Source organism: Salmo salar, chromosome ssa28, assembly GCF_905237065.1.
Source record: "Salmo salar chromosome ssa28, Ssal_v3.1, whole genome shotgun sequence".
Taxonomy (NCBI): Eukaryota; Metazoa; Chordata; class Actinopteri; order Salmoniformes; family Salmonidae; genus Salmo; species Salmo salar.
Window position 1 is genome coordinate 15805590 of NC_059469.1, and position 21889 is coordinate 15827478.

General features: G+C 42.2%; 1 protein-coding gene across 3 annotated transcripts in view; it reads left to right on the plus strand.

The window, feature by feature from the left end:
• baiap2l1a (BAR/IMD domain containing adaptor protein 2 like 1a) overlaps positions 1-21889 on the plus strand; it is a 44818-nt gene that overhangs the window by 19979 nt on the left and 2950 nt on the right. Inside the window, exons 4-13 of one of the 3 annotated variants that reach the window (XM_014179718.2) lie at positions 1736-1797; positions 4395-4466; positions 4689-4823; positions 14568-14720; positions 16248-16403; positions 16602-16740; positions 16896-16925; positions 17454-17676; positions 20069-20128; positions 20300-20453. In XM_014179718.2, coding sequence (XP_014035193.1) covers positions 1736-1797; positions 4395-4466; positions 4689-4823; positions 14568-14720; positions 16248-16403; positions 16602-16740; positions 16896-16925; positions 17454-17676; positions 20069-20128; positions 20300-20453 — 1184 coding nt within the window. The remainder of the gene's footprint in view (positions 1-1735; positions 1798-4394; positions 4467-4688; positions 4824-14567; positions 14721-16247; positions 16404-16601; positions 16741-16895; positions 16926-17453; positions 17677-20068; positions 20129-20299; positions 20454-21889) is intronic. The other 2 variants (XM_014179720.2, XM_014179719.2) reach the window with 2 other exon arrangements.

Genomic DNA, 21889 nt, shown 5'->3' on the forward strand with positions numbered 1-21889 from the left:
GTTGCCCATTAATTTGGCTAACATGGCTAGAAGAAGAGATCTCATTGATTTTGAAAGAGGTGTCTGAAAGGAGCATAGGTAGATAGAGCTCTACCTGTGCAGAGGACATGCCCCTTTGCCCTTCCTGTCTCCGAAGTGCCCTTTTAGGTGGTGGTATAATTTCGCTAAAACGTATTTTTTTTCAATACATTTTTGGTCATTGTTGTTAGGAACCCACTGCCCGCAAGTCATCTTGACGTCGTCAAGTTCGTCACCCCCCCCTCCCCATCCGTTGGTTGCGCCTGTTGGTCTGTACGGCGCTCGCACACGTCCGGTTGCGTTATTATCCCAGTCTGCCCTTTATTGAGATCGCAGGCCCCGTATCCAAACATGCATGGGTTGAGGGATGTGGTCACCGTTTGAGTGTGTAGCTAGCTACCTAGTTTAAATATCAACAGTACTGCCACAGCAGCATAACATTTGATTCACACTTTATAACACTTGATTCAACCTACATCATCATCAATATTTGGTCTGGTTGGCTCATGCGAGCAGCAGAGAGAAGCAGAAAGACATAAAGAGGAGCGGCAGTATCAACAGCCGTCTGACCTAACTCCATCAGTTTCTTCTAGAGTTGCACGTGTGTCAGGGCAGCAGCAACACAGGTAGACTACATTCTAGCTTACCACCATAATAAATATCCACACAGGCCTCTAGCTTGAGTTGGTAGATTATGAGTATTATATTATGAAGTTATTATTTGATACAAGTATTGAAGGAAGATAAATCACAATCAGTACAATAAATTGAGCTAGCTAACTTGCAGATCTACATGAATCATCAACATTAATGATCAGCTGATGGCCCACCATCTTTTCCCGATGTCGATCATCTGTTTAGGAGGCACTGTAACTAGCTTGCTTACAATTTGTGATGTTGAGTGAATGTGTTGTTGCAGAAATAAATAGGCCTATGCGCAACATTTTTTTTTTTTTTTGCTACAGGCATTTGGTATATTATGAATTTTGAGATGTGAATTATGGAAGTCATTTTGTTTTTCAAGTGGGGGACCTGCCCTGTGAACCTGCCCCCTGAATGGCAGTGAAAAAGTACCCAATTGTCATACTTGAGTAAAAGTAAAGATACCATAATAGTAAAAGTTAAAGTCACCCTGTAAAATACTACTTGTATTTGCTTTTAAATATACTTAAGAATCAAAAGTAAATGTAATTGCTAAAATATACTTAACTATCAAAAGTAAAAGTAAAAGTATGAATAATAAAATATATGTATGGAGTTAAAAGTACATTATTTTCTTTAGGAATGCAGTGAAGTAAAAGTGAAAGTTGTCAAAAATATAAATAGTAAAGTAAAGTACAGCTACCCCAAAAATCTACTTAAGTAGTACTTTAAAGTATTTTTACTTAAGTACTTTACACCACTGCTGAATGGTCTGTGCACGGCCCTGGTCTCAGTCACCAGATTTCAACCCAATTCAACAGTTATGGGAGTTTCTGGAGCGGCACCTGAGACAGCATTTTACACCACCATCAACAAAACATCAAATTATGGAATTTCTTGTGTAAGAATGGTGCCACATCTCTCCAATAGAGTTCCAGACACTTGTAGCATCTATGCCAAGGCACATTGACGCTGTTCTGGCTCGTGGTGGCACCCTTTTAAGTCACTTTATGTTGGTGTTTCCTTTAATTTGTCAGCTACCTGTATAATATGATATATGATCTTTTCTCTACAGGTGTGGTTCTGATGGAGATCTCTGATGTGCACAGGAAGGTTCACCTGGAGCTGGAGGAGAACGTAAGTTGTCCTGCTGACCTACTGTCACTACTTCTCTTGGTAGTTTTTTGTTATGTAATTACCATTTTACCATCTAATTGCTAATTAAGTGGAAGACTGAAGTCAACGGTTACCATTCTCTTTGGCCTGCGTTGGATGTTCATGTCGACACACATACCCATAGTCCTCTACGCCAACTCTCTCTTTCTCACAGTGACTTGGTCATTAACAGACCTCCTTTATCCTCTAAACACACCAAGAACACAACAAAGCCTAGAGAGATATCCCACCTGGAAACAAGACAACTGTTAGCTTATTTGTCATTTAGACCATTCCTTTCAGCTTGTGCTCTCTGTTCTGTCTGTTGGGTCTCTTGTTGAGGCCTGGGGGTGAGAGGCTTGGCATACGTGTAGGAAATCAAGTGACTCTGGTTGGTGTCACTGGTGTTGTAACTGTGACAAGAGCAACACACAACTAGCTCTTAGACAGTATCGTCTCCAATCACTCACTACGTCTAAGTTACAGTACTATACAATACAGATAGTCTAGACTGAAGCAGGTGCATTCTCATGTTTCTTCAGCTTTCATCGTACTTCTTCTGTGTTTTTTATTCTATTTTCATTGTTATATACAGTGCATTTGGAAAGTATTCAGACCCATTGACATTTTCCACATTTTGTTAAGTTACAGCCTTATTCTAAAATTGACTAAATTGATTTTTTTCTCATCAATCTACACACAATACCCCATAATGACGAAGCAAAAACAGGTTTTTAGAAATGTTTGCGAATTTACAAAAATAAAAAAATCTGGGAAATATCACATTTACATAAGTATTCAGACCCTTTACTCAGTACTTTGTTGAAGCATCTTTGGCAGCAATTACAGCCTCAAGTCTTCTTGGGTATGAGCCTACAAGTTTGGCACACCTGTATTTGGGGAGTTTCTTCTGTTTTTCTCTGCAGATCCTCTCAAGCTCTGTCAGGTTGGATGGGGAACGTCGCTGCACATCTATTTCCAGGTCTCGCCAGAGATGTTCAATCGGGTTCAAGTCCGGGCTCTGGCTGGGCCACTCAAGGACATTCAGAGACTTGTCCCAAAGCCACTCTTGCGTTGTTTTGGCTGTGTGCTTAGGGTTGTTGTCCTGTTGGAAGGTGAACCTTTGCCCCAGTCTGAGGTCCTGAGGGCTCTGGAGCAGGTTTTCATCAAGGATCTCTCTGTACTTTGCTCCGCTCATCTTTCCCTCAATCCTGACAAGTCTCCCAGTCCCTGCCACTGAAAAATATCCCCACAGCATGATGCTGCAACCACCATGCTTCACCATAGGGATGGTGCCAGGTTTCCTCCAGACGTGACTCTTCAGGTCAAAGTGTTCAATCTTGGTTTCATCAGACCAGAGAATCTTGTTTCTCATGGTCGAGGGGCCTTTATGTTCCTTACGGCAAACTCCCAGCGGGCTGTCATGTGCCTTTTATTGATGAGTAGTTTCCATCTGGCCACTCTACCATAAAGGCCTGATTGGTGGAGTGCTGCAGAGATGGTTGTCCTTCTGAAAGGTTCTCCCAACACAGATGGATGGGAGTTTGGTGGTTCCAAACTTCTTCCATTTAAGAATCATGGAGCCCACTGTGTTCTTGGGGACCTTCAATGCTACAGAAATGTTTTGGTACCCTTCCCCAGATCTGTGCCTCGACACAATCCTGTCTTGGAGCTCTACGGACAATTCCTTCAACCACATGGCTTGGTTTGTGATCTGACATGCACTGTCAACTGTGGCACCTTATATAGACAGGTGTGTGCCTTACCAAATCATGTCCAATCAATTGAATTTACCACAGGTGGACTCCAATCAAGTTGTAGATACATTTCAAGGATGATCAATGGAAACAGGATGCACCTGAGCTCAATTTTGAGTGTCATAACAAAGGGTCTGAATACTTATGTAAATAAGGTATTTCTGTTTTTTTTATTGGTAATACATTTGCTAACATTAATAAAAACCTGTTTTCTCTTTTCCATTATGGGGTATTATGCGTAGATTGATGAGGGAAACATTATCACTGCATTGTTGGGAAAGAGTTCTCAAGAAAAAATGTCACTGTACTGTTTTATACCTATTGTATCCTATGCACGATGCGGATCAACTTTGAAACTTTGACTATTGTTGAATTTAAGATGATTTGATTTATGAATATTTCTAGTATTGGTCAGTAATAAGAAGAGATATGATCAAATAAAATGTATTCTCACTACAGTATACATGTATTACACATTTTATTGCTATTCAGAACTGTAGTAAAGCTTTTGTACTAGCCTTACAAGGCTCATACTTGTCTTTCACTGGGCTCCAAGTAAAGTGACATGCCAACGAAGCATGGTTAGTTATTTCTGAGATATCTGCGAGAACGAAGGAAGGAGAAAGTAGTCAATGTTTAACTATTTGGAGAGGTAGATAAGACATACATGTTGTTAGAATTCCCCTCAGTTAGAAAGCAATTATCACAGCTACATTCCTCTGGCTCAGCCACACAACTCTTATTCTGATGTCACCATCTTGCCATGGTTATGGTATTGTTAAAGGTTAATATATTGACTTGAACTGGATTCTTTCTGTTCAGTTCAGGCGGTTCCACAAAGATATCATTGCTGAGCTGGAGAGGAAAACAGAGATGGATGTCAAATATATGACTGTAAGTACATTGACCACTATAGGACTTTGGCAAGGGACAATCTAATCACAAGGAGTGTGTGTGCATGTTTGTGTACGGGTCTGCATGTCTATGTATGCAGGTATGTAAGTGCACACTTAATTATGGTCTCCTCTCTCCTCAATATCCCCTATCCTTGCATTCAGTAAAAGTCCTCTCCATCTCTACATCAAACTTATCTTAACCTCTGTATCTCTCATCCAGGCCACATTCAAGCGGTACCAGACGGAGCACAAGCTGAAGCAGGACTCTCTGGAGCGCTCTCAGACAGACCTGAAGAAGCTGCGGAGGAAGAGCCAGGGGAAACAAGTCACCAAGTACGAGATCAAGGAGAACGAGGTGAGACTAGAACCAGATCTTGATTAATCAAGGAGAACGAGGTGAGACTAGAACCAGATCTTAACTAATCAAGGAGAACGAGGTGAGACTAGAACCAGATCTTAATTAATCAAGGAGAACGAGGTGAGACTCAAAACAGATCTTAACTAATCAAGGAGAACGAGGTGAGACTAGAACCAGATCTTAATTAATTAAGGAGAACGAGGTGAGACTAGAACCAGATCTTGATTAATCAAGGAGAACGAGGTGAGACTAGAACCAGATCTTAACTAATCAAGGAGAACGAGGTGAGACTAGAACCAGATCTTGATTAATCAAGGAGAACAAGGTGAGACTAGAACCAGATCTTAATTAATCAAGGAGAACGAGGTGAGACTAGAACCAGATCTTAACTAATCAAGGAGAACGAGGTGAGACTAGAACCAGATCTTTACTAATCAAGGAGAACGAGGTGAGACTAGAACCAGCTCTTGATTAATCAAGGAGAACGAGGTGAGACTAGAACCAGATCTTAATTAATCAAGGAGAACGAGGTGAGACTAGAACCAGATCTTAACTAATCAAGGAGAATGAGGTGAGACTAGAACCAGATCTTTACTAATCAAGGAGAACGAGGTGAGACTAGAACCAGCTCTTGATTAATCAAGGAGAACGAGGTGAGACTAGAACCAGATCTTAATTAATCAAGGAGAACGAGGTGAGACTAGAACCAGATCTTAATTAATCAAGGAGAACGAGGTGAGACTAGAACCAGATCTTAACTAATCAAGGAGAACGAGGTGAGACTAGAACCAGATCTTAATTAATTAAGGAGAACGAGGTGAGACTAGAACCAGATCTTAATTAATCAAGGAGAACGAGGTGAGACTAGAACTAGATCTTAACTAATCAAGGAGAACGAGGTGAGACTAGAACCAGATCTTAACTAATCAAGGAGAACGAGGTGAGACTAGAACCAGATCTTAATTAATTAAGGAGAACGAGGTGAGACTAGAACCAGATTTTAATTAATTAAGGAGAACGAGGTGAGACTAGAACTAGATCTTAATTAATCAAGGAGAACGAGGTGAGACTAGAACCAGATCTTAATTAATCAAGGAGAACGAGGTGAGACTAGAACCAGATCTTAACTAATCAAGGAGAACGAGGTGAGACTAGAACCAGATCTTGATTAATCAAGGAGAACGAGGTGAGACTAGAACCAGATCTTAACTAATCAAGGAGAACGAGGTGAGACTAGAACCAGATCTTAACTAATCAAGGAGAACGAGGTGAGACTAAAAACAGATCTCATCTTATGTCACTGGGGGTCTCAGTGATCAGACTCAGCTGTTCACTCAATGCACCATGGGTATGCTAGTCCGAAAAGTCCCTTAAGTCCCACTTTATGAATGTTCTCCATTTTCAAGCGAGAAGTGGCTCGGTGTCCAGTTCGTTTTTTTTGATGATGTGAGCATGTGCTTGGGTTCCTTTGAGTTCCTGGAAGTTTCTCAGACGGCTAGAAAGGGACTTTAACAGACAGTCACGTGACTTTACCCTCATCCTGAAACACTTGTTGATTTATGTGTCCAGTATCAATATAAAAACCAGACAGAACATTATTGCTCTTGGTTGCCATGGTTGTCTTGTTTTGTTTACATAAACAAAGCTGAACCCTTGTATGGACTCCCTTATGCAACGGGTGGCTCTAATTCTAAATGGTGATCGGTTAAAACACCATTCCAGCCGTTGTCTATTCCACAAGTTACTAAATCTATGACATCAAAATGCCTATTTACTCTGTTCCACTCTCTCATCAGCCCAGCCAGGCAATTTATAAACTTGATCTCCACTATAAAAATCATCTAGAGATTACCTCACATTTCTTTTAGACTAACATTTATTTTTTAACAGCAGACTTTTGTATAAACATTGTTTCAATATTCAAATTTGATCTCCAGCTGTCCCATAATAATGAACGTGTCGGGAGTCGGGATGAGACAGACAGGAAGGCAGCGTTTCTCAGCCTGTCAAAATCATGAATCAGCTGGCATCATTTTTATTGATATATACAAAGAACTATCAATAGAAACAGGTAAAACAAAGTGATTGTGTTAGCTGTGTTGTTGGCTAGCTCCTCTGAACAAATGTCCTGACAAGAGAGCACATTTTCTACGCCAGGCGAAATCGCGCATCAATAGCTTATTGTTATGGATTTATCCCAAAAAATTCACATGAAAATAGATTAAACAAACACAAATGCAGCAACTTTTCTGTTCTGTTCAACGTGACTGTAAGTTAGCCGTAGTTGGCTAGCTAGCAAGCAAGGGATAAGAACGTTGCCAGCCAGTATGGCAATAGAACATTTAGAACGAATAACTGGGTCGAGTCCATAGGTACAGAACAAAAAGACTGAATGACTGGGTCGCGTCTCTGGCAACCAAACCAATAGAACGAACGACTAGCCGGCTTGGGTAGCAACCTTGGATTTGTGTCGGGACTGTATCTTGTGGAAGGATGAAATAGTATTAATAAATCCATCAAAATAAAATTTGTTATAAAAATATGTAAATAATTATTTGAATATGTTGGTAACCCGTTGTATATAAGTGATAATTCCCTCGAAGCCGGTGTTTGGAGGATATATTGGCAGTTTGCCGGCCATTGACTTCTTCTCGGGCCTAACAACACCCGTGCCAATATGACCTCCAAACACCGGCTTCGAGGGTGTTATCACTTAAATGATTTGCACGCGTGGGGCAATAACCCATCGAGAATATCAAAGAAAACATTTATTAACTTTGTCCTGAAAGTAGGGTATGTCATTGGCCCAGGTGGCTCCTTGATCTTGCCACACACCTCAAGGTGGAAAAACTGTACATAAAAGCGAGTGGGTGGAAAGGAAATGAACACAAAATATACACAATACCACCACACCTACAGTATAGCTGCGGGCAGATTCTTTGTGGTAATGTAAAGTGGAGTGCCGTCACTGCTTTGCCCCTTCACCAGTGGTGCAAGGTACTTAAGTTAAAATGCTTTACAGTACTACTTAAGTCATTTTTGGGGGTATCTGTATATTTTTGACAACTTTTACGTATACTCCACTACATTCCTAAAGAAAATAATGTACTTTTCACACCATGCATTTTCCCTGACACCCAAAAGTACTCGTTACATTTTGAATGCTTAGCAGGACAGGAAAATGGTCCAGTTCACAAAGTGATCAAGAGAACATCCCTGGTCATCCCTACTGCCTCTGATCATGCAGACTGTCACGGCTTTCTTCGTCGGTGAACGATATAGCGAAATCGTCGTCTGAAAAGGTGGACCAATATGCAGCAGAGTTGGTGTTCATTTTCTTAATTTATTAACGAACGTTGAACATGGAAAAAAACAAGAAACAATAAGCACGACAAATGACAGTTTTGCAGGCTCACAAAAAACACGCAATGCAAAAACAATCTCCCACAAATACAAGACAAACACACCCAACTAATATAGGACTTCCAATCAAAGGCAACACCAAACAGCTGCCTTCAATTGGAAGTCCACCCCAATTAACTCAACATAGAAACACACTCACTAGACTACACATAGAAATACATAAACATAGACCATAACTCAAAACCCGGAAATAATAAATCAAACGCCCTCCTAACTAACACACCACCCTGAACCACATAAAACAAATACCCTCTGCCGCGTCCTGACCAAACTACAATAACAATTAACCCTTATACTGGCCAGGACGTGACACAGACTCACTAACAAAAATGTGTTTTTAAATTATTGCCTAAGTGTTGGAGTGTGTTGGAGTGATTTTCTTGTTTAAAAAACAAGAAAATCATGCCATCTGGTTTGCTTAATATAAGGAATGTGAAATGATTTCTACTTTTGCATTTGACTTTGATACTTAAGTATATTTTAGCAATTTACTTTTATTCAAGTCTGAAAATGGGGTACTTTTTTCACCACTGCCCTTCACCTACAAAGCAACACTGAAGGCTCATCGAAAGGGACCAAATGGCCGTCATCACATTAGAATGGAGAGTGTATTTTAGTGAATGTGAGGAGTGGGAGCACTGTAAACTCTTGCATGAGGATTGTGCTCTCAAGTGGGTGTAAAAAGCATGTACCCTTGACTGGCCAAGTATGAAGTGTGCACTTAGGAGTTTGTAGTTGGTCTTGAGTTGGTTGGTAGTATACACTCACTGAAAAGCTTCGTAGGATGTAGTGGGAGTGGGAATGGGTGAAGCATTTATAGTCAATAATGTCCACTCAAATAGAGTAGACTTGGAGTGGTGCCTGGTAGCATATTTAGCCACTTACAGGAATCAGAGGATATACAGTAATAGTCTTCCTAACACAGTATACATTAAACATAGACTTCTTTAGTAAATCAATAGGACAAGTTGAGAGAGGGGCCAAGGAGATGCTGTCTGTTGATGAAACCCAGTCTGGCTCTGCTTGATACAAGGCTGCCTGTGCAATAACTCCTCGTCCACTCCTATTTTATTGACTGGTTTCACCGGCCCGACTTTGATGAGTGTCAGTTTATGAGCTGGGTTTATTTTTAGTAAGGGGCCCAATATATTGAGCTGCAACACATTTTTTACTATTGTTCTGACTGAAATCCAAGAAGCGCTAGCTAACTGGAGGTTTTGAAGAGTAGAATCTTGTCTCTCTCTCTTCAGTGATCATGATCTCTTCTTAATGGCTTCTTGGTTTTTATCTTGCTATTAACCATCTTTGTTTCAGTATGTAGATTACCCTTGCCTATGGAAAGAGGGCTGTAATCTAGTTTTATCTCAGAGAAACGAATAGACAGTAATGTATTGTGGCTTGCTATGTGGAAGGAAACTCCAGCCCCTCTGCTCTTATGAAGTGTGAATGGTTTGTCATTATCCTATGTATATGACACCTGTTGATTAGACTAGATAAGTGCCAACACATGCACACACCCATGAACACTTTCTACTGTCGTGTATCAGACTGTAGAGTATATTTCGTTTTGCCTCTACTCTGATCTTCTGTGGTTCAGTTGTCAGAATATAGAAATGGATGGAAAAGGTAACATCATGCTCTCTCCAAAGTCATGCATGAATGCCTTTAATGGAATTTGCCCACAAATCCGTCGTTTTCAAACCCCTACAGGTTTGCTGCAACACTTGAGCTCAATTCAAGTTTCAAGTTTCAAGTCGTATTTGTTACATGCACAAGTACAGTGAAATGGTTCTCTCTCCGTATGTCTGTCTTTCTCTCTCTATCCTCTATCTCTCTCTTCCTCCCCTCTGTCTTTCTCAGTCTTCCAGCTATTGTTTGCAGTAGAAATTAAGCTCCATAGTTTAGTTGATGTGGCCCCATCGTAGGGGGAAGAGGGAGGGGAAGAGCGAGAGACAGGGGAGTGGGGGAGAGAGCGAAAGAGAGAGAGAGAGAGAGAGAGAGGGGAGGGGAGGGGGGAGAGAGCGAGAGAGAAAGAGAGAGAGAGAGGAGGGGAGGGGGGACAGAGCGAGAGAGACTGGGCTAAACATTAAAGGAGGATCTGTGACACCACCACCACAACCCTAGAGACTAACCAGCTTTCACTGTCGTCATGACAACCAGAAAAAGGAGAGGAGAGATAAGGGAGGAGACAGAGGGAGAGAGTTGTTTCAAAGAGGAGCTGAGCTTTGTCTGTGTGTGATGTCAGATTCCGTGCTCTGCTTTGTGAGGGTGTTTCAGTTCTGAGTCACTCTCTGGGAAGGAGTGTGTCTTGCTTCTCAAATGTCACCCTATTCCCTATATAGTGATCTACATTTGACTATACACTACATTGGGAATAGGGTGCCATTTGGGACGCAGTACAGGTTATTTCAGCAGGGTGATTTTCTACATGATAGGGATGGTTGTCTAACAACAGGGGGTGAGATGGAGCCAGACAGAGCAGAGACTTTGATTAGACGGCTCATTAGTTATTCCCGAACAGTTAAGCAAGCTGCTTTTTTCTGAGCATGCAATTACAACCTTACTGAATGTTTTAACAATCAGTCTCCCTCTGTGTCCTCTCGTCAGTATCTGGAGACAATCTCATACATATACTGTACACGCAGAGTTAACAGTACGCCTGTCAGTAACCCAGTACTGACCTTTCCCCTTTAGTTCCTTAATGAACCCCCCGTCAGTTCAACCAACCCAGTACTGACCTTTCCCCTTTAGTTCCTTAATGACCCCCCCATCAGTTCAACCAACCCTAACTGACCTTTCCCCTTTAGTTCCTTAATGAACCCCCCATCAGTTCAACCAACCCTTACTGACCTTTCCCCTTTAGTTCCTTAATGAACCCCCCGTCAGTTCAACCAACCCTAACTGACCTTTCCCCTTTAGTTCCTTAATGAACTCCCCATCAGTTCAACCAACCCTAACTGACCTTTCCCCTTTAGTTCCTTAATGACCCCCCCATCAGTTCAACCAACCCTAACTGACCTTTCCCCTTTAGTTCCTTAATGACCTCCCCATCAGTTCAACCAACCCTAACTGACCTTTCCCCTTTAGTTCCTTAATGAACCCCCCATCAGTTCAACCAACCCTTACTGACCTTTCCCCTTTAGTTCCTTAATGAACCCCCCATCAGTTCAACCAACCCATACTGACCTTTCCCCTTTAGTTCCTTAATGAACCCCCCATCAGTTCAACCAACCCATACTGACCTTTCCCCTTTAGTTCCTTAATGAACCCCCCATCAGTTCAACCAACCCAGTACTGACCTTTCCCCTTTAGTTCCTTAATGAACCCCCCATCAGTTCAACCAACCCTAACTGACCTTTCCCCTTTAGTTCCTTAATGAACCCCCCATCAGTTCAACCAACCCAGTACTGACCTTTCCCCTTTAGTTCCTTAATGACCCCCCCATCAGTTCAACCAACCCAGTACTGACCTTTCCCCTTTAGTTCCTTAATGACCCCCCCATCAGTTCAACCAACCCTGTACTGACCTTTCCCCTTTAGTTCCTTAATGACCCCCCATCAGTTCAACCAACCCAGTACTGACCTTTCCCCTTTAGTTCCTTAATGACCCCCCATCAGTTCAACCAACCCTTACTGACCTTTCCCCTTTAGTTCCTTAATGAACCCCCCATCAGTTCAACCAACCCTTACTGACCTTTCCCCTTTAGTTCCTTAATGACCCCCCATCAGTTCAACCAACCCTAACTGACCTTTCCCCTTTAGTTCCTTAATGAACCCCCCATCAGTTCAACCAACCCTAACTGACCTTTCCCCTTTAGTTCCTTAATGACCCCCCATCAGTTCAACCAACCCTTACTGACCTTTCCCCTTTAGTTCCTTAATGACCCCCCATCAGTTCAACCAACCCAGTACTGACCTTTCCCCTTTAGTTCCTTAATGAACCCCCCCATCAGTTCAACCAACCCAGTACTGACCTTTCCCCTTTAGTTCCTTAATGAACCCCCGTCAGTTCAACCAACCCAGTACTGACCTTTCCCCTTTAGTTCCTTAATGAACCCCCCATCAGTTCAACCAACCCAGTACTGACCTTTCCCCTTTAGTTCCTTAATGACCCCCCCATCAGTTCAACCAACCCAGTACTGACCTTTCCCCTTTAGTTCCTTAATGAACCCCCCATCAGTTCAACCAACCCTTACTGACCTTTCCCCTTTAGTTCCTTAATGAACCCCCCCATCAGTTCAACCAACCCTTACTGACCTTTCCCCTTTAGTTCCTTAATGAACCCCCCCATCAGTTCAACCAACCCAGTACTGACCTTTCCCCTTTAGTTCCTTAATGAACCCCCCCATCAGTTCAACCAACCCTAACTGACCTTTCCCCTTTAGTTCCTTAATGACCCCCCCATCAGTTCAACCAACCCTAACTGACCTTTCCCCTTTAGTTCCTTAATGACCCCCCATCAGTTCAACCAACCCTTACTGACCTTTCCCCTTTAGTTCCTTAATGAACCCCCCCATCAGTTCAACCAACCCAGTACTGACCTTTCCCCTTTAGTTCCTTAATGAACCCCCCATCAGTTCAACCAACCCTAACTGACCTTTCCCCTTTAGTTCCTTAATGAACCCCCCATCAGTTCAACCAACCCAGTACTGACCTTTCCCCTTTAGTTCCTTAATGAACCCCCCATCAGTTCAACCAACCCTTACTGACCTTTCCCCTTTAGTTCCTTAATGACCCCCCCATCAGTTCAACCAACCCTAACTGACCTTTCCCCTTTAGTTCCTTAATGACCCCCCCATCAGTTCAACCAACCCTAACTGACCTTTCCCCTTTAGTTCCTTAATGAACCCCCCATCAGTTCAACCAACCCAGTACTGACCTTTCCCCTTTAGTTCCTTAATGAACCCCCCATCAGTTCAACCAACCCAGTACTGACCTTTCCCCTTTAGTTCCTTAATGACCCCCCCATCAGTTCAACCAACCCTAACTGACCTTTCCCCTTTAGTTCCTTAATGAACCCCCCATCAGTTCAACCAACCCTAACTGACCTTTCCCCTTTAGTTCCTTAATGACCCCCCATCAGTTCAACCAACCCAGTACTGACCTTTCCCCTTTAGTTCCTTAATGAACCCCCCATCAGTTCAACCAACCCAGTACTGACCTTTCCCCTTTAGTTCCTTAATGAACCCTCCATCAGTTCAACCAACCCTTACTGACCTTTCCCCTTTAGTTCCTTAATGACCCCCCCATCAGTTCAACCAACCCTAACTGACCTTTCCCCTTTAGTTCCTTAATGACCCCCCCATCAGTTCAACCAACCCTAACTGACCTTTCCCCTTTAGTTCCTTAATGACCCCCCATCAGTTCAACCAACCCTAACTGACCTTTCCCCTTTAGTTCCTTAATGACCCCCCCATCAGTTCAACCAACCCTTACTGACCTTTCCCCTTTAGTTCCTTAATGACCCCCCATCAGTTCAACCAACCCAGTACTGACCTTTCCCCTTTAGTTCCTTAATGACCCCCCCATCAGTTCAACCAACCCTTACTGACCTTTCCCCTTTAGTTCCTTAATGACCCCCCATCAGTTCAACCAACCCAGTACTGACCTTTCCCCTTTAGTTCCTTAATGAACCCCCCATCAGTTCAACCAACCCTAACTGACCTTTCCCCTTTAGTTCCTTAATGACCCCCCATCAGTTCAACCAACCCTAACTGACCTTTCCCCTTTAGTTCCTTAATGAACCCCCCATCAGTTCAACCAACCCAGTACTGACCTTTCCCCTTTAGTTCCTTAATGACCCCCCCGTCAGTTCAACCAACCCAGTACTGACCTTTCCCCTTTAGTTCCTTAATGAACCCCCCATCAGTTCAACCAACCCAGTACTGACCTTTCCCCTTTAGTTCCTTAATGACCCCCCCATCAGTTCAACCAACCCTATACTGACCTGTCCCCTTTAGTTCCTTAATGAACCCCCCATCAGTTCAACCAACCCTTACTGACCTTTCCCCTTTAGTTCCTTAATGACCCCCCCATCAGTTCAACCAACCCTTACTGACCTTTCCCCTTTAGTTCCTTAATGACCCCCCCATCAGTTCAACCAACCCTTACTGACCTTTCCCCTTTAGTTCCTTAATGAACCCCCCATCAGTTCAACCAACCCAGTACTGACCTTTCCCCTTTAGTTCCTTAATGAACCCCCCATCAGTTCAACCAACCCAGTACTGACCTTTCCCCTTTAGTTCCTTAATGACCCCCCCATCAGTTCAACCAACCCTTACTGACCTGTCCCCTCCTCTTTCCCTCCTCTTCCCCTCAGTATATGAAGACCATCTCGTCGCGGCAGAGTGACATGCAGAAGTTCATCGCTGATGGTTGCACAGAGGCCCTCCTGGAGGAGAAGAGACGATTCTGCTTTTTGGTCGACAAACACTGCATGTTCTCCTACCATGTCACCGCCTTCCATGAGAAGGTACTGCACCTAAGGGGTTTAGTCCTTTAGTTAACCTTTAGTCGTTTAGGCCTAAAGTAGATTCATTTTTTTTTAAGTAAGGCGAGGGATTAAAAATTTGCGCTCAGGACCTCAGACTGGGGCGAAGGTTCACCATCCAACAGGACAACGAACCTAAGCACACAGCCAAGACAACGCAGGAGTGGCTTCAGGATAAGTCTCTGAATGTCCTTGAGTGGCCCAGCCAGAGCCCGGACTTGAACCAGAACGAACATCTCTGGAGAGACCTGAAAATAGCTGTACAGTGATGCTCCACATCCAACCTGACAGAGCTTGAGAGGATCTGTAGAGAAGAATGGGAGAAACTCCCCAAATACAGGTGTGCCAAACTTGTAGCGTCATACCCAAGACGATGCGAGGCTGTAATCGCAGCCAAAGGTGCTTCAACAGAGTACTGAGTAAAGGGTCTGAATATTTATGTAAATAAGTATATTATTTAATTCGTTTTTTGTATTTTATTTTTTTGCAAAAATTTCTAATAACTTGCTTTTGCTTTGTCATTATGGGGTATTGTGTGTAGGTTGACGAAGGCATAAACTCTTTTTTTTAATCGATTTTAGAATAAAACTGTAACGTAACAAAATGTGGAAACAGTCAAGGGGTCTGAATACTAGCAGTCTACTAAAGTAATCAGACCTATTCTTTCTAGAACTAACTGCTTCAGCTTCTATTCAGCTTCAGTTCTACATTTAACACTTCTCCCACTACCATACAAATATTTTTAGACAGCTGTTGCAAACACACACTTTCTTCCAAAAATGTACCTTTTCTAGTTTTGTCATATTAATCTTACCTTAGTGTTTGCAGGTTGACTAGCATCTATTGAGTTGCAATGTCCCATAAATTGAATGCCCAAATCAACTTAAAGTATCTACAAAACCAGTTTTGCAGTCACATAACCCAAATGGGGGCGGCAGGTAGCCTAGTGGTTAGAGCGATAGACCAGTAACCGTAAAGGTTGTGAGATTGAATCCCCGAGCTGACAAGGTAAAAATCTGTCGTTCTGCCCCTGAACAAGGCAGTTAACCCAGTGTTCCTAGGCCATCACTGCAAATAAGAGTTTTTTCTCAACTGACTTGTCTAGTTAAATAAAGGTTAAAAAAAAATGGAAGGCTAATTAAATGTTCAAAACCATAAAAAATATATATATGTGAAGCGGGGCATCCGTTAAACAGTAAATCAACTTTGTTAGGCCTTAGTTAACCTTGACTTAAAGATAGACTCAGTGATGTTACATCATCATACACAGAGGGGTTACTTCCTACTTAGTCACATCAACAACAACAGGATTCAAATCTACTAAATAGATTTGTGCCCTCTCTTGAGGCATTATGCCCACCTTGGGGTTGATATGGCTGAGATGCTATGTGTTGTTCAGCACTGTAACCAATGCTCCCCCTAACTTGGCCATATAACATACTAGTTATGAATGCTTTATAAACGCTTAATTGCACCTCTATAACTGGTCTATATCTATCTGCACTGTAGGCCAAAGAGCTGCTGGCGGTAAAGCTGCCCAGCTGGCAGGATAAATGCAGCGATGCCACCAAGGTCCCTGACATGGTGATGACCATGATAAAGGGGCTCCACACTCCCGCGTCTGGAACACCAGAAGCCTCGCCTCGCGTTGAGCGCTACAACAGGGTGAGTGGGACGTCATGGCTGTAATTACATTGTTGTTACAATGCTATAACAAGAGAAGGACAAGCTATAATCATTCACCTCTTTGCTTGGTTTAGAGGCTTGGCTCTTCTCATAAATGGTATTTGCTCTTCTAGCTGGATTGCATGTACTGTGACTTGCATGTACATAACATAACCTGTTTTATGTCTTCTCTATCAGAACAATGGGGACTCGATGGTTTCCCCACCAGCCCCCCAGCTGAAGGCCCAGATCAGTCCACTGGCTAACATGTTCAACCAGGACGTCCCCCATGCCTCCATCACATCCACATACACCTCCACATCAGACCACAACTCAGGTACTACTGCAGCCTCACACCTCAGTATTTAGTCTTTGGATTGAAGTTTGGGTATGTGTTTCATTGTGTGTGTGGTTGTACATGTACTCCATGTGAAAAATGTGAAAATATAGCAGGTTTTGTTAGCTGGTATCTTATACAGAGATGATGTTTAGTTTTACAGAGTCTCACACCACCTTCCCCATGTAAGTATGCTGCCTTTCGTAATCTGACTTGTACAAATGGATAAAATAGATAACAGAGATAAAACTATAGGTGCTGTCCTAATCTACATGTAATGTCTTGTTTGGGAATATTTGATCTTGTGCACCGGGGCCTTATTGAGTACATGTGCTAGACAGATCATATTCAGAAATCCAAAGAAGGTTCAGGATGGATACTGAATTCCCTTCAAATTGTGCTGCATCTTCCCTTTAATCCTGCTAATGTATCTGTTCTTACTTCGTTTGTTCTCCATGTCTTCTTTTATTGAATGTTCAAATTATACAGAAATTCCGCTGCAAACCAATTCTCCTCTTTAATGATGCAATTTTTCTTCTCCGCATGGTCATTTAGACCAGGGTTATAAATCACTAGCTATAAGCCATGTCTTCTCCCTGATATACTATCAATTTGAACTCTGCTATTGTAAATATCAAATATTTCAGAGAGTCCTTGCTCTCTTTCTGCAATTTGATAGTAAAAAACATTTAACTTGAACTTTCACCTTACAGACCAGGGCAGTATGGAGGACGATGGCAGTCTGTCTTTGTCCAGGTCGGTGTCGATAGGTTCAGGGCTGAACGTGGGCAGGAAGCAACGGGTCAGGACCATCTTCCCTCACACGGCCGGCAACAACAACACACTCCTTTCCTTTGACGACGGTGACATCATCATGCTGCTAATCCAGGAGGACAAGGACGGATGGCTGTATGGAGAGCTGGAGAATACCCGGCAGTAAGTCTCTATTCACTGGTTAATAAGGGCTTTATGAACGTTTTTGAAGCTTTATTACTCCTTTATAAAGGCTCATTAACCTGGAGAAGATCTGTCAGTAAGTCACTATTTACTGCTTATTAAGGGTTTACGAGGGTTTATGAAGCTTTATTACAGGTTTATAAAAGCTTGTTGACGTCACTGGTATTAAGAGTTTGTAAAGCTTTATTACACTTTTACAAAGATTTATTACACAATAATTCAGGCCTTATTAACCTATAGATGCAGATATAAGGTCTCTCAGAGAAGTTATGCAGTGTTGGCACCAACATTCGTGCAATTTCCTTCTGTGGTACAGGTGTTGGTATTAGGTGTGTAACGATAAGGAAACGTACTGTATCTCCGCAAATACGCAAGTGTATCAACTTGGGGATTGTTCTCATTTTTGAGGTGGCAATACTTAAAGAGTTTATTTTCAAAACGCTATATGCACCAATTTTTCACATTTGTGTTTTTTCATCAGAAATGATTGCTTATAAGTAACTTCATGTGTGTGTAAATATTACTGTTCTCAGATTTTTTATTCATAGATTTTAGATGTGTATGTTTTTTTGCAAAACTCTATATATCCATTATTTAGCTGGAATGGAATATTCGTATCCTGTATATTTGACTGTGATATGTGGTTGTCTCACCTAATTATCTTAAGATGCTTACTCGTCAGTTGCACTGGATAAGAGCATCTGCAAAATTTCAAAAATGTCAAATGGAAATGTTTTTCTTACAGATCATCAGATATTACTGTATTGCATTATTTATTTGAAATATTTTTAAAATATTGATGTCACAAATATACAATTTGTACAGTTCTTTATTAAAAAAAAATGTTAGTTGTTACATTTGACTGTGTAAAACCTACCAGTACCAATTATTTCTCTGAGAGTGATGCGGCTATATAGCAATCTTTGTTTAAGTTTTTTTCATCTCTGAATACAGTGGCGATAGAACTAGGTACGAGTTGAATGTAGCGTAGGGGAAAATTGGTGCTCATTATGTTTTGTTAAGCCGTTAAATGTCAGGTCCGAAAGTAATGTTATTGTTAAAGCAGTTGTATCTGTGCCATTCAGAAAAGTATTTCTGAAGATGAGTTGTGGGTAATTGAATATTATTTCTGAAGATGAGTTGTGGGTAATTGAATATTATTTCAGAAGACCAGGTGTGGGTAATTGCGGTGAGGCCACAGAGACCGATGGCTCAAAGCCACCTTGGTAATTATGTGTGCATGCTTTGATGGCTGGTCTTGTGTCTCCCTCTCTCTATCTGTTCATTAAAGTCATTAGTGCTCATTTGTAGGTGAAAGATCAGAGACGGGGAGAGAGAGAGAGAGGGAGAGAGTGCTTTTAGCAGAGATGTTAGTCTACCTGCCTTGACATTTTCCCTCTGAAACAAATTAGCGAAGTCCATTTTATAACCCTTTGACATTGTCAGCCATTATTATTGCTTTGGGAATTAAATTGTTTTTAAAGTAATCAGTGACAGCTTGTCAAGAACAGAGACTTGGTACCTCCAAGTAAACAGCCCATAAGCAACCCGTTTAATATTAGTATAATGTAATATGACATAATTATTTTTCTTTTTACACTGAGATTTGGCTTGGGAACAATTTCTGTATTTCTCAACTTGAAACAGTGTCTTCGAAGCGAATCTGTCATATATTTGATCATTGAAATATGTGTTTCACATGCCTTCAGGGACATTTCTTTCTATTCTGGTTAGAACCAGTTTGCGCTGTTCTGTGAAGGGAGTGGTACACAGCGTTGTACGAGATCTTCAGTTTCTTGGATATTTCTCACATGGAATAGGCTTCATTTCTCAGAACAAGAATAGACTGACGAGTTTCAGAATTGTTTTTTTGTTTCTGGACATTTTGAGCCTGTAATCGAACCCACAAATGCTGATGCTCCAGATACTCAACTAGTCTAAAGAAGGCCAGTTTAATTGCTTCTTTAATCAAAACAGCAGTTTTCAGCTGTGCTAACATAACTGCAAAAGGGTTTTCTAATGATCAGTTACACTTTTAAAATGATAAACTTGGATTAGCTAACACAACGTGCCATTGAAACACAGGAGTGATGGTTACTGATAATGGGCCTCTGTAGGCCTATGTAGATATTCCATAGAAAATCTGTCGTTTCCAGCTACAATAGTCATTTACAACATTAACAATGTCTACACTGTATTTCTGATCAATTTGATGTTATTTTAATGGCCAAAAAAAGTGCTTTTCTTTCAAAAACAAGGACATTTCTAAGTGACCCCAAACCTTTGAACGGTAGTGTATATCTTTTTTTTATGATGTTATTCATTGTTGTTTTATTTGGCAAATATTTTGGTGTATCTGTGTTTGTTTCAGACGGGGGTGGTTTCCCTCATCATACTGCCGACCTTACAATGAGCCACTGATCTCAAACAGGTAAGACCAAGACACATATAACCATGTGATAATCTTATGATATTGCTTACAACTACCCAATCCTCTCAAATCTTTAAGGGTCTTTCAAGAAGTGCCTAGAATAAGTACAAACAAGGTGATTTTGGACCAGGTAAAGTTGTAAAATGTGTGTGTATCTGTCTATGTCTACAGTTTGGGGACGCCGGTGCGTTGTCTGAGTGTGGCCAGTCTTCCGGAACAGGAAGAGGAAGAGCCTGTTCTGCTGCCGCCGCCAGACTACATCGACGGGAAGGAGAGTAGTCCTGTCAGAATGGTCAGCTCCTCCACACCCTCACCCAAAAACACGGTCAGAACCCAGTCATCCCTTCCATATTCTCACCTTACAGTACAGTCAGCAACCCACTTTAAAGTGACCTACGGGGTCTCTGAAATGTCTGAACAACTTTGATTTCAGTGTTGTTTATCAGTCCACATGCTGGGAAACGGTCTCCTTAGGGTGAACGCTAAACCTCCACACTCTCCTCAGGTTTATTGTTGGATGACCTAACGTGGAAGACTTTTTATTTGTGTATTTTCACCTGGGCTAGTTAGGGATGTACTCCCACCACCAGGAACACATGAAGCTAGGTCATGACAGAAACAGGGCCTAAATGTCTTGATGCTGCCACTGATAATTGGTTTTGAGGTTGTGTGTTAATGTAATCCCTGTCTGCCACACTCTCAGCTGTCCCAATAGGAGAACCCTTTTTGATTCCAGGTACTGTAGAAACCTTTTTGGTTCCATGTAGAACTCTTTTGGGCTTCATGTAGAACTCTCTTTGGAAAGGGTTCTACATAGAAATAGAACCAGAATGGTTCTACCTGGAACCAAAAGGGTTCTTCAAATGGTTATCCAATAGGGACAGCCAAAGAACCCTTATAGGTTCTAAATAGCACGCAACTAGAGTGAGGTGGAGGAGGAGCAAGAGAGAGAGCTGTCACCTCGAAAAATAAAGACATTTCAAAAATGCTCCCTGCCTGGTTTTGTCTCTGCGCAGGAATGGAGGGAACGGAGGGAGGGACACAGAAAGGGAGGGAGGGAAGGAAGGAAGGACGGAGGACAAGGGGGGTATAGGCCTACACAGAAATATTGCTCATCCACACAGCTTCAATTAGGACCTGCACAGTGTCAGCTGGTTTGAGAATGAAGTAATGAAGTAATCTCTCTCTCTCCTCTCATTGCCTTTGTGTGCTGGAACTGCTGCCTCAGGACTTTGAGAGAAATACACTCCTGTTAGGGATGTTATCGTAATAGAGTTGGCATCCCTCCCTCCTCTTTCTCTCCCCTCCTCTCCCCCATGCCCCTCCCATCTGCTCTTCTCCTTCCCTTTCTCTCTACCTCTCCCAGTTGCCTCCCCATCTGTTCTCCCCATTCCCCACCTCTCACCCTTTCCTTCCTAGAAGTCCCATACTTTCTTGCTTCCCTCCCCCTTGGCTCCCCCTCTCCCCCTCTCTCACCCCCCCTCCTCACTTCCATTTGATCATGTGATCGTAGAGAGGTGACTTTGCTCTTTGCGTTGTTATTGTCGCTGCCAGATTGTTTAATGGTCTCTGATGTAAGCCACTCCATGGGGCCTCTCGCATAGGTGCCGCTGTGCCCTCACTTCTGGACACAGACTGCCCTCTAGTGGAATGTTAGGCTACTGGTTATGTCCTGAAGTAGTTTGAATAGGCCTGCTACAGCAGTGTTCCTGTGCAGTACAAAAACTTAACAGCCTACAGGCTGATCCACTGTTAGATTGG